We start from the raw sequence: 10,183 nt of genomic DNA, 5'->3' as shown, positions 1-10,183 counted from the left end.
CAGGGGTGTCCCAACTTAGCCCATGATAAGCTCTCAAGATCAACGAAGGATATTCCTTCTCCTAGGAAGAACCGATCAGTCTCGGAATCCCGGTTTACAAGACATTTCGACAATGGTAAAACAAGACCAGCAAAGCCGCCCAATGCGCCGACAATCCCGATAGGAGCTGCACATATCTCGTTCTCAGGGCAACACCGAATGAGACATCCAACGAGTAAAACCAGACCTCGAGTTTCCCCGAGGGAGCCCCGCAGTCTACTCGGTTCTGACCAACACTTAGACAAGCATTGGCCCGGGGGGGCTAAAATAAAGATGACCCTTGGGCTCCGGAAACCCAAGGGAAAAAGGGCTAGGTGAGGCAAATGGTAAAACCAAGGTTGGGCCTTGCTGGAGGAGTTTTATTCAAAGCAAACTGTCAAGGGGGTCCCATAAATCACCAAACTGCGTAAGGAACGCAAAATCCAGGAACATAACACCGGTATGAGGAAACTAGGGCGGAAAGAGTGGAACAAAGCACCAGGCATAAGGCTATGTCTTCCACCCTTTACCAAGTACTAGAAGACTCGTTGCGCCAATGGCGCAAAGGCCAAGAGGGAGCCAAGTATTGTGAGAATATTAGACACCCAAGTCGAAAATCAAATGTGGCCAACACTCCCGCATCCTCTGCTTGTAAGATGCATTTTCTCACCGGATCTAATACAGATACATGATTCTTCAAGAACAAATTTCAGAGAAAATATAAAGCTCACCGGATCTAACATAGATACATGATTCTTGAAGAGCAAATTTGAGAGCAAATATAAAGCATGGAACGATTTAAGTTGTACTATTGAGACCATACCACCATATCTTCATTTAGTTTCTTTGGAAATCTAAAGGTCTAAGAGGATGGTACATGTGAGAAGCTGTGAATCCAAAACAAAAAACTAAACTAACTTCCAAACAAACACTTCAAGTTTGAAAGCCACAAAGAAGTAGCCCAGATCTCTCGTTGTAGTGCAGGTACATGTCCTTCATTCTGCATCCACAGCCCATAATTTTTCAACACCTAAATCCACAAAATCCAACCGAAGGAAATCATGGCAGAAACATGCGCCGTGGCTTACGTCTCTGAGGACTTCTTGGCATTCTTGTGTAGGTCAGACATAGCAATCGCTTGAGCCCATATTTCAGTCTTCTTTAATCTCTAACAAATAACAAAAGCTTAAGCTTAAGCATCCACAGAAACAGAAAATGGAAAACAAATCTCACATAAACCTGTCCCAAGTCAGATACAGGGGAAACCAAGGTGAGATGGTCAAGTTTCTTATGGGAAACAATAACCATAGGTAAATACATACATTATTGTCCTGTCAGAAGGTACTTAGTTGTATTTCAAGTGGTATTGGGACATGAAAATAAGCCATTGAAAATTTTGAAACAAAATAGATGATAACACCGGTGTAGGCCATGAACAAAAATACAAAGAAGAACATAATCAAGCATAACCCACCTCGAGCAAAGCAATGGTTGATCAACAACAGGAACCTGAACCTCGTGATGCTAGACCATATATCTATGGTTACCCTTTTTATTTCTCCCGCCTAACCTGAAGTAGTTATCTGGACAAAATAGGGAGGCACACTTCAACAAATTAGTTCTTAGTAATTATAGAATGCCCTGTATTAAAGGAAGTAAAATCAAGCATGTATGTGCTCTAACTTTCATAACTGCATGTAAACTCGGCAACTAACCATTTGTTGATAGCTTAGGTAAATTACAGGCATTAATAATGCAGCCTGAAGGGTGCATCAAGACTTATCTGAAGTTTGATACAATGTGCTTTCTATGTGAAAGTTGTTCCTTCTAACCTGAATGATTTGTTTGGGAGGATTTCGTTAAAAGTTTCCCAAAGGAATATAAAACATTTAGTTTGGCCACCAGGGTTTATATGTTCGATGATGTACAAGAACATCTTCCTTGCTTTCCCCGACATTGCCGCATGCCACCCTTCAAGATGACAGTGGAGGGACGATTCTTCAACTGAAGATGAAGAAATGAAGGAAAAGCAAAAGTTTACCCGAGACATTCGACATACACCATTCATGTATGGAGCCTGGAGGGACTCTCTTCTCCACTTCTCTCGACTCACTACTGGCATGATGACTCGAAGATAAAGAAATGAAGGAAAAGCAAAAGTTTACCCAAGACATTCGACATACACCATTCATGTATGGAGCCTGGAGGGACCCTCTTCTCCACTTCTCTCGACTCACTACTGGCATTGTTGACTCGCACCTGCATCCGAGCCTGCATATATGAAAGAACGGAAATGAGCTTGTATACTGGTAGATGGATCAGATAGCAAGGACGCCCAGGTCTGGCCGAGAACACCCAGCCCCACGCGCAGTTCGGAAGCACACTCTACCACATAATCAAATGGCCGGAAAGTACCAGCAGCGACAAACCAAACCTAATGAATCACATGAATGGTTATGAAGGATGCCAAAATCATATGCATCTCACAACTCATGACTAAATGTAGCTGAAAATTCAAAATACTAAATATCTGCTCTGCATTTTTAAACAGTCAAAGTACTAAATATCTCTAATTCAATAAAACAACAAGAAAACAAGCTACATATGATCTAAATTATGGCCGCTTAACTTCTAAAGTTTTCCCCTTATATGACTGCCTTGTTCCCAGCTAGCAACAACCATGACTATATTTGGATTTCTAGTATGGAGAAGGATCAAGAATTATAGGGTAATGTAGTAAACAAATAACTACGTCCAATAAACTGATAAGTACATCGTAAGAATGTCCCCCTCTTTTTAATTACGACCAAACATATTGAACACTATGTTTCCGCCAACAGCAATAATCCCCATATTGCTAGAACCCCTTTTACTGCTAAACAAACTGGAAATATGAAAGAACCTGGGAGATACTTAAGTGGGCACAAACACATATTCAAAAACTGTAAGGTAATGAACTGGAGATGTAGGAAACAAAAATGTAGAAAGTACCATGGCATAAAAAATGAGAAATAACATCACATAATTTGATCCCTACTCATCCAACATCAATAGTCCTTAAAGCATCCTTGTATCATACAGACCAATCACACTACTTATATAGGACATTTAATTAAACAGGAGAGTAGCAACCGAATTTAACAACCTATCATTTGCTATATAGCTATCTTTCTCTCTAGCTTTTTCCCTCTCACTTCCACCAGCATACGTAGATATGTTGTTTGGGCAGAAACAGAGTAGGTAATCGCAGGCATATGTAGATGGCGATCGCGGAGAATTAGAATTGCGACAGAGAGAAGGATACCTTTGGCGGCACTGCATCACAAACAGGAGGTTGCATCTAATCCTGCCCGAGCAGAAAGCAAGTCGATGGCCTTGCAAAAGAAAGGGATGGTCAGCCAAAGACAAGGAAATCTGAGCTGCAGATCTGGGCGGCGCCAAAGAGTGGTGTAGAAAGATATACCATGGAGGACCTTGATGGGCTAGATATACCATGTGCAGGACCTTGATGGGCTAGATATACCATGTAGATAATCACAGGTTGATAGCCCCTGCTGAATAAGCAACATTAAGCATCCACCCTGCGATTACCTACATGCATCCTCTTTTCCTATCATAGTTGGCTCCCTCTCGCCCTTTGCGCCATAGAGCAATTCTTTTCCTATCATATATCTCCTATGGCCGCCTTTCCCGGTTCACACCCGCTCTCACCACCACCCTGAAATATAAAGAGGCTGAAGAATAGAAATAGATAGGAAAATATGTTTACCTATGCCACACAAGGTCAACAGATATAGATGAAAATTTTGTGTTCTCTATATTAACAAATCTACGACATCTTCACTGACACAACTATATAATGAATTCCGAAGTACTTCATGGGAACCAATCAAAAGCTAATATATAGTTCAATATATCCACATGCTGCTCCCACTCACCAGAAGAGTAGAGGAGAGATCAAAATTGAGTTCAGTGGGGGGTTGAGGGCGCTGAGAGCCGCAAGACCTGCCGTCCATGTTGTCGGTCTGCACATTTCACTTATTTTCTGCAAGAGCAAACCAAACCAAGATAGCATTAGCATGTTGTATCTTACGCAAGTGACACGAAAGATGAGAATGCTTCCCGGCAAAGGGGAGCAAGGAAATATTAACCTGAAAACATCCAAGGAAGTAGTAATCCACCTAGCAAGAAAAACAAAGGCCATGGAATATTCAGTCAGCATTCCGAGACCTGACTTGCCTCTGGATACATATCTTGAGAGTCACAAGAGATTATCTATTTTACATGTGCCTCTTGTCAAGTCTTCCCAGCCAGTCGAGAACCCTGTATATCTGTTAGAGCAGCCAAAACACAACAAATACAATTAACTTTGAATTATAGAAGTTGACAATTGCACAGAACATATGTAATAAACTGTCAAAATCATAAAGTAGGTATTAAAGAAGATAGAATCATGAGTGTGAGTGTACTGTTTGAAAGTGCATTGATGCCTATTTTGTACAGTGACCTAGAGAAAACTCCAGCACATAAAAAGGATATGTGTGATTAATGGATGACTTGTTAAGATGTAGGGACATATATTGATTACAATTTTTTTGCCAATTCAAGCTGTAGAAAACAGATCATCTCATCATTAATCAGGTTATCCTTGTGTAGCCCATAGTTATACGTAGATATTAGAGGTAAATTGTTATCCAAAAATATATAAATGGTTCAATCTATTTTCAGAAACTAAAATTTCTATTTTTTATGTGATCCACATTATAGAATAAGTGCTAACCTTTTGACGAGTCCTCTGCAATATCAAGAAGCTGGATCCAACTAATGCGCTCGACTTGCTCTACAAATATATACATGGTTCAACCTTATTTTTAGAAATTAGGATTTCAGTCACGGTTGCAACTCCAGCACCAAAAAGAATTGACTATTCATTTTCTGTAAGTTCAGACAGAAAAGAGAACAATGCTTACCTGATGGAAACCAACAGAGTTGAAACCTAGACTCTGATTGAGAAGTCCAATTAAGATGCCATTGAGCACTCCAAATCCCATGCCGGTCCTTGCGTCGAAAGGTTTGTGCTTCATACATAATGCCACATGAAGTCAATAGAATAGAACAAAGAGATGCCAGCTTGTCAACATGGTTGCTGCAAAATAAAGAATAAGGGTGTTCTAATTTGTAGGGATAACATTTCTGCCAAGTTATACATGACTTTCAGAGATCAGTAAACTGAATCCGAAATTTACAGGTTGTAGAGAAAAAAAATGTCAGTCATAACATGAGACACAAAATGATACTACAAACAGGGATATGCAAACGTCAATGATCTGAATAGAAGCTCTAAATAAATAAAGAAACATTAATTCATAAGAACTGAAACTCACTACCTCCAGTTCCATAGACCAATACTCAGATTTATGTGAGTACAGTTTTCTAACACGTGAGAATCCTTTGATCAAAATGTTGACTACATAAACAAAATTAAACAAGAGCAGTGAGTTTTCCATGATGGCATCAGTAGTGCTCACTGGATGTTCACGTTATCTTTCCTTTTCTCGCTGTTAAGAGATCATGGAGATATAAATATGAGCTTGCTCGTAAATATGCGATAACAATTCAATTGCATGAAGCTGAGCAAATCTTTTTTAGGACATAAATCTTTGATTTGGCTAGTACCAAAATTGGCTAGTAGTTTACCCTTGAAATCACAAAAAGTACATGTAGTACCTAACATGAAAAAGTAAAAAGAGATGGAATTAATCACACAGATAAAACCACACATCAATAAAAGAGGGAATTACGTACAAGATTATCCATGTAAGTCAAGGTGCACATCAAGGTTGTACTGAATAGCATCTGTACAGAAGATATAAAAGAACACCAAATTACACATTACTGAAGTAAACATAGAAACTGGCTAGTCAAGTGAAATATATAGATGAAAATGATAAAAAAAAGCAACCATCATATATTTAGATCCAAATAAGGGCATATCCAAGCATTACATGCATGACAACCTCAAATTGATGGGGTCCGTTTGGTTAGATCAGAATGAGCAAAATGGAAAACAGTGGCAAACATTCAGCACAAGGGAAAAATGTTTTGCACCTACAAAATGGTGAAGCGAGGCAATGAACCAAATTAGTGCATCTACTACATATTTGACTCACTCTACACTCCAAGCTTGCATAGCATCAGAGTAATGCCAGGTCACTCATGGAAATTAAAATAAATTGAAGAACAGGATTTGCATATGGTGAATGAAGGAATGACGACATACCTGCATAATCACATCATGCTACAAAAAAACAGAAAAGAAAAGTCAAACACTCTATCCTAGAGCTTCCTCCCTGTGAATTTCTAAGACAAAGGGGCAGCACAAAGGAAGACGTTTTTGCATATAATATTCATAAATGAAGTTTTTACTCATTATCCATTAGTAACAGAGACATCTTAATAATATGATTTCCTGGTAGATAAACAATTACAAGATGTGACATTAATGCGCTGACACAAATGACATATTAAAAATACCAATAAATTTAGAAAAATGGACGATGAATGACTAAATTGACCAAACCAAATAAGGTCCAGACACTATAGGTAATAACTAATCACTTGACTAATTGCAGGTAATGCATAATTGAACTACTGAAATGGCATGGACAGCCAGCCACCAAGATATGTAATGCAGTCATAAACCTGCACATTAAAAGGCTGATATTGTTCTTATTCATTATTGCCTCATACAGCAGAGCCGAATAACCTATAGCTCAGCTGGTGCTGTCCAACGCGGAGAAAAAGAAGACCAGGTCGTGCACAACAGCGGAATCCTCTTGCTCGGCCATGGCCTGCAACACAAAAATCACTCCTACTCAGAAGAAAACAGAAGTGTTGATGGGTGACGAAAGAATTTCGTCTGTAGATACTAAATACACCAGGAAGCAACGGAAGTATGAACCAGAGCGCCTGTAGGTACTAATTAGACGAGGGAGAGCCTGACGAACCCGCAGAGACTGGTGAACGCCTTGGGCGAGAACCCCGTCCACGCCTTTGGGAAGGAGCCGCTGACGACGTACACGAACTGCGCCACATTGATGAGCCACCAGGAGCCGTTGCCGACCATTGACGCGCCCAGGAGGCCATGACCGAGCCTGGCCACGACGACCCAGTTGAGTAGCGCATGGACGCCGACCGCTGCGCCTGCAACTCTCGCTGCCTCCCGAGAAAGATCCGCCAGGCTGCGTCGGGACGGACGCGGATCGGGACAGGCAGCCTGCGGCGGCGGCGTGCTCCTCCATCAGGCTGGGAAGCCTTCCTGACTGCCCCTGTTGTCGGGTGACCTGCATGCGAGCGATTGAAAGGTGAGGAGGAGGAAGAGGCGAGGCGGTGGAGGAGTAGCAGTTGGGGGCGGGCTTCTAGGGAAGAGGAGGAGGAGAAGGTGGGAGGGAGCGTGGCGGCGGGTGAGGGAGGGAGGAGGGAGGAGGGAGGAGCGTGGGTGCTGTTGATTGGGGAGGGGGAGAGAGGGGCGTGGGGGCTGTGGATTGGGGCTACGGTTCACGCGGTTGCCAGCCAATCAGAAACTGCCCACGCTCCGCCAACCTTCACGTAGCGTACAGAGAAACCCAACCTCTGCTTGCTGGCCCCCACAGTCTAACGACCCCACCCGTCATCCTCTGCTGAAGTGGCCATGGACGTGAAAAAAATGGACGGCTGGCCAGACGCAAGCGACCAAAAAAACACTGTTACCGCCTGAATAACTAGATCGCACGGTCAAAAAACGCAGTGCGCGCTCGATGCCTCCAGATCGACGGGTACTCTAGGAGGTTTTATATGTTAGATATAGATGCATTAATTAAATAAGAGATGTGATATCCCAACATAATCCTGTCCATCATGGGGCAATCTTCAACTTCACCTGCAACTAACAACGCTATAAGAGGGACTGAGCAAAGCAGTAACATAGCCAAGCAATGGTTTGCTAGGAAGGGTGAAAAGGTTGGAGGCTGACATGGCAATTTGGGAGGCTTGAAGAGCAAAAGATAGGTAGTGCAGCATAGCGATAGATCGATGCAACTAGCATAGCAATGATAGTAATGAGATCCAAGGTTACGGTCATCTTACCTGAAATCCCGCTAGGAAGAAGAATGAGTCCATGAAGAAGATGAAGCCACGAAGACGAACCAAGCATAGACGAACGAATCCTCACGATCGCAACGAAACAGGAACTATCGAGAAGAAGCACACAACATATTAAACACACCACACATATACATGACAACATGCTCAACCAAGTACGATGCATGACAAAACTATATGAGGCTACTCATGGCAAGAGATGATGCATACAAGAGCAACACATCAAAATAAGTTTAAATGAGGCCGGAAACAACATATAACAATTCCGGTAAGTCCTCATATGCAAATTTCGAAATTGGTCCAGATCTGAACAAACATTAAGTTGAAGTTCTTAAACAGCAAGTTAAAATGCACCAAGATGATCTACACGAGATTCTAGTCAAGTTACATATAAAGTTCATTTAATTCGGAGCTAAGGCCTAGAAGATATGAGCAAAACAAGTTAAACATGACATTAATGCAAAAAGTCATTCAAGCATCAAGCAAACACCTCAAAACAAGGATGCAACATGATAATATGAAGCTACATGCAAAATCAAGAAAGTTTCATATGGAGCACACTCAAAACGGAGCAACGGTGCAACACATACTCTATACAAGTTATAGCAACAAACTGTCCAAAACAGCAACTAGGCATCTTGCAATCATCAAAACGACAACCTACAGCACCCCAACATAAGAAAAAAAGGCATGAGCATGAAGTACAGGTAAAGCATAACAAAACATGAACACTGAGCTATCTCCAGATATCACTAGAATATGCTCAAAAGGACATGGCAAGATTGCAAATAATAACAGTTTCAGACATTAGCAGAAATAACATCAGGTTGCAATGTTTAGAGCTATCAAAAAACATGCTACCGGAAGTTAACATGGCAAACAAAGGCATGGCAGGAATATACTATTCTCATATAACAAAAGTCCCTTACTGACCAAGAGCCAAAAGGGCACAGAAAATATGATGGCACCCATGTAAACATGGCAAGTTATATGACAGATTCAGACATGGCAGGAACAACAATATGTAGCCAAGTTGGTGAGCTTGAACCACTCACCACAGAGAAATACATGGCATGTCAAGGCAACCAACAGTAAGATGACATATTTATGAAGCTAAGCATGGCAAGAACAAGTTCATAGGGTGCATGGATCACTAGCAAAACACATGGCAAAACTGAACTTAATGTTAACAGGCTGACAGCAACATTATTTAGCAACTTTGGAGCATGATTACAACAAGCTAAAGAAGGCTATAAATGCAACCAGGGGCATGAATGGATAGGGCATGACATGTATAACAAAACATACTTAGTGAACATCTCCAGATTATGCATAGAATGACTGGTAGCAGCAGGTTTACATAGCATCATGTTGTAACACATTCAGACTAGCAAAACAGAAATAGCAAGTACCCTACTTCACGAGCTCGATGCACTCACTAAAAGACCCACAAAAATACATGGATGGCACCACTTTAAATATGGCATGATTTAATACAAAACACGTGTAGAGCTCATGCTCATAGGATGCACACATCAAATGCAACAAAAATGACAAATCACCAAGTTATAACAGTTTCGATAGATTAACATCATATAGCACTCATGCAACGATGATTAGGGTATCAAGATGATCTCAAATGAACATGGCACAATGGAATGAAATGAAGAGCATCTCATGTCGAACATTTTGATATATAATGCACGCAAAACGGAGCAATATGCTAGGAGATATGGCATGGAAAAATAGGCACCAGAATATGCAAAACTGAGGGACTTGGTGGGATATTTGGGGGTCAACCTCGGGCTGCACGGAACTCGATGCGGCGGCGGATCTCGCCGGATCCGAGGCGCCGGCGACCGGAGAAGTCGGGGACAGGGTGGGGGAGGCCGGATCCGGCGACGGCGGGGTCGGGGTCGGATCCGGCCGGATCCCGTCGAGTGGAGCAGCGGCGACCGATGGCGGAGCTTCGGGCGACGGCAGGGGCACCGGCGCAGGACGCGCGGCGCGGCCGGGGCTTGTATCC

General features: G+C 42.1%; 1 protein-coding gene across 27 annotated transcripts; it reads right to left on the bottom strand.

The window, feature by feature from the left end:
• Positions 1 to 725: 725 nt before the first annotated feature.
• On the bottom strand, positions 726 to 7,531 carry LOC119336357. 27 transcript variants are annotated; one of them, XR_005162393.1, is made up of 14 exons: positions 7,026 to 7,531; positions 6,299 to 6,869; positions 6,036 to 6,126; positions 5,824 to 5,874; positions 4,989 to 5,164; positions 4,799 to 4,882; positions 4,170 to 4,349; positions 3,957 to 4,063; positions 3,482 to 3,736; positions 3,323 to 3,392; positions 2,184 to 2,289; positions 1,493 to 1,601; positions 1,107 to 1,186; positions 726 to 1,018 (listed from the first exon to the last, which is right to left on the bottom strand). XR_005162393.1 is itself a non-coding variant. In XM_037608361.1 (2 exons), exons 1-2 carry the CDS (start codon positions 7,365 to 7,367, stop codon positions 6,792 to 6,794), a joined length of 420 nt encoding a protein of 139 aa, XP_037464258.1. In that variant the 5' UTR covers positions 7,368 to 7,531; the 3' UTR covers positions 6,703 to 6,791. The 27 variants fall into 27 exon arrangements, 1 of the variants encoding a protein (XP_037464258.1); XR_005162386.1 differs by adding an exon at positions 5,406 to 5,485 and having other exon boundaries at positions 4,989 to 5,096; positions 5,824 to 6,869; XR_005162394.1 differs by adding an exon at positions 1,851 to 2,022 and having other exon boundaries at positions 5,824 to 6,869.
• Between the last annotated feature and the right edge of the window lie 2,652 nt (positions 7,532 to 10,183).

Source organism: Triticum dicoccoides, chromosome 7B (genome assembly GCF_002162155.2).
Source record: "Triticum dicoccoides isolate Atlit2015 ecotype Zavitan chromosome 7B, WEW_v2.0, whole genome shotgun sequence".
In the NCBI taxonomy this organism is placed as follows: domain Eukaryota; kingdom Viridiplantae; phylum Streptophyta; class Magnoliopsida; order Poales; family Poaceae; genus Triticum; species Triticum dicoccoides.
This window is presented reverse-complemented; position numbering and strand designations above follow the sequence as displayed.

What these genes read in the sequence shown, in the direction of transcription:
- LOC119336357 (XM_037608361.1), bottom strand. Translation starts at nt 7,367, where the DNA reads ATGCAGGTCACCCGACAACAGGGGCAGTCAGGAAGGCTTCCCAGCCTG. An exon ending in GCGTTCACCAGTCTCTGCGG is followed by an intron (nt 6,870 to 7,025) that starts GTTCGTCAGGCT and finishes TTTGTGTTGCAG; the next exon opens with GCCATGGCCGAGCAAGAGGA.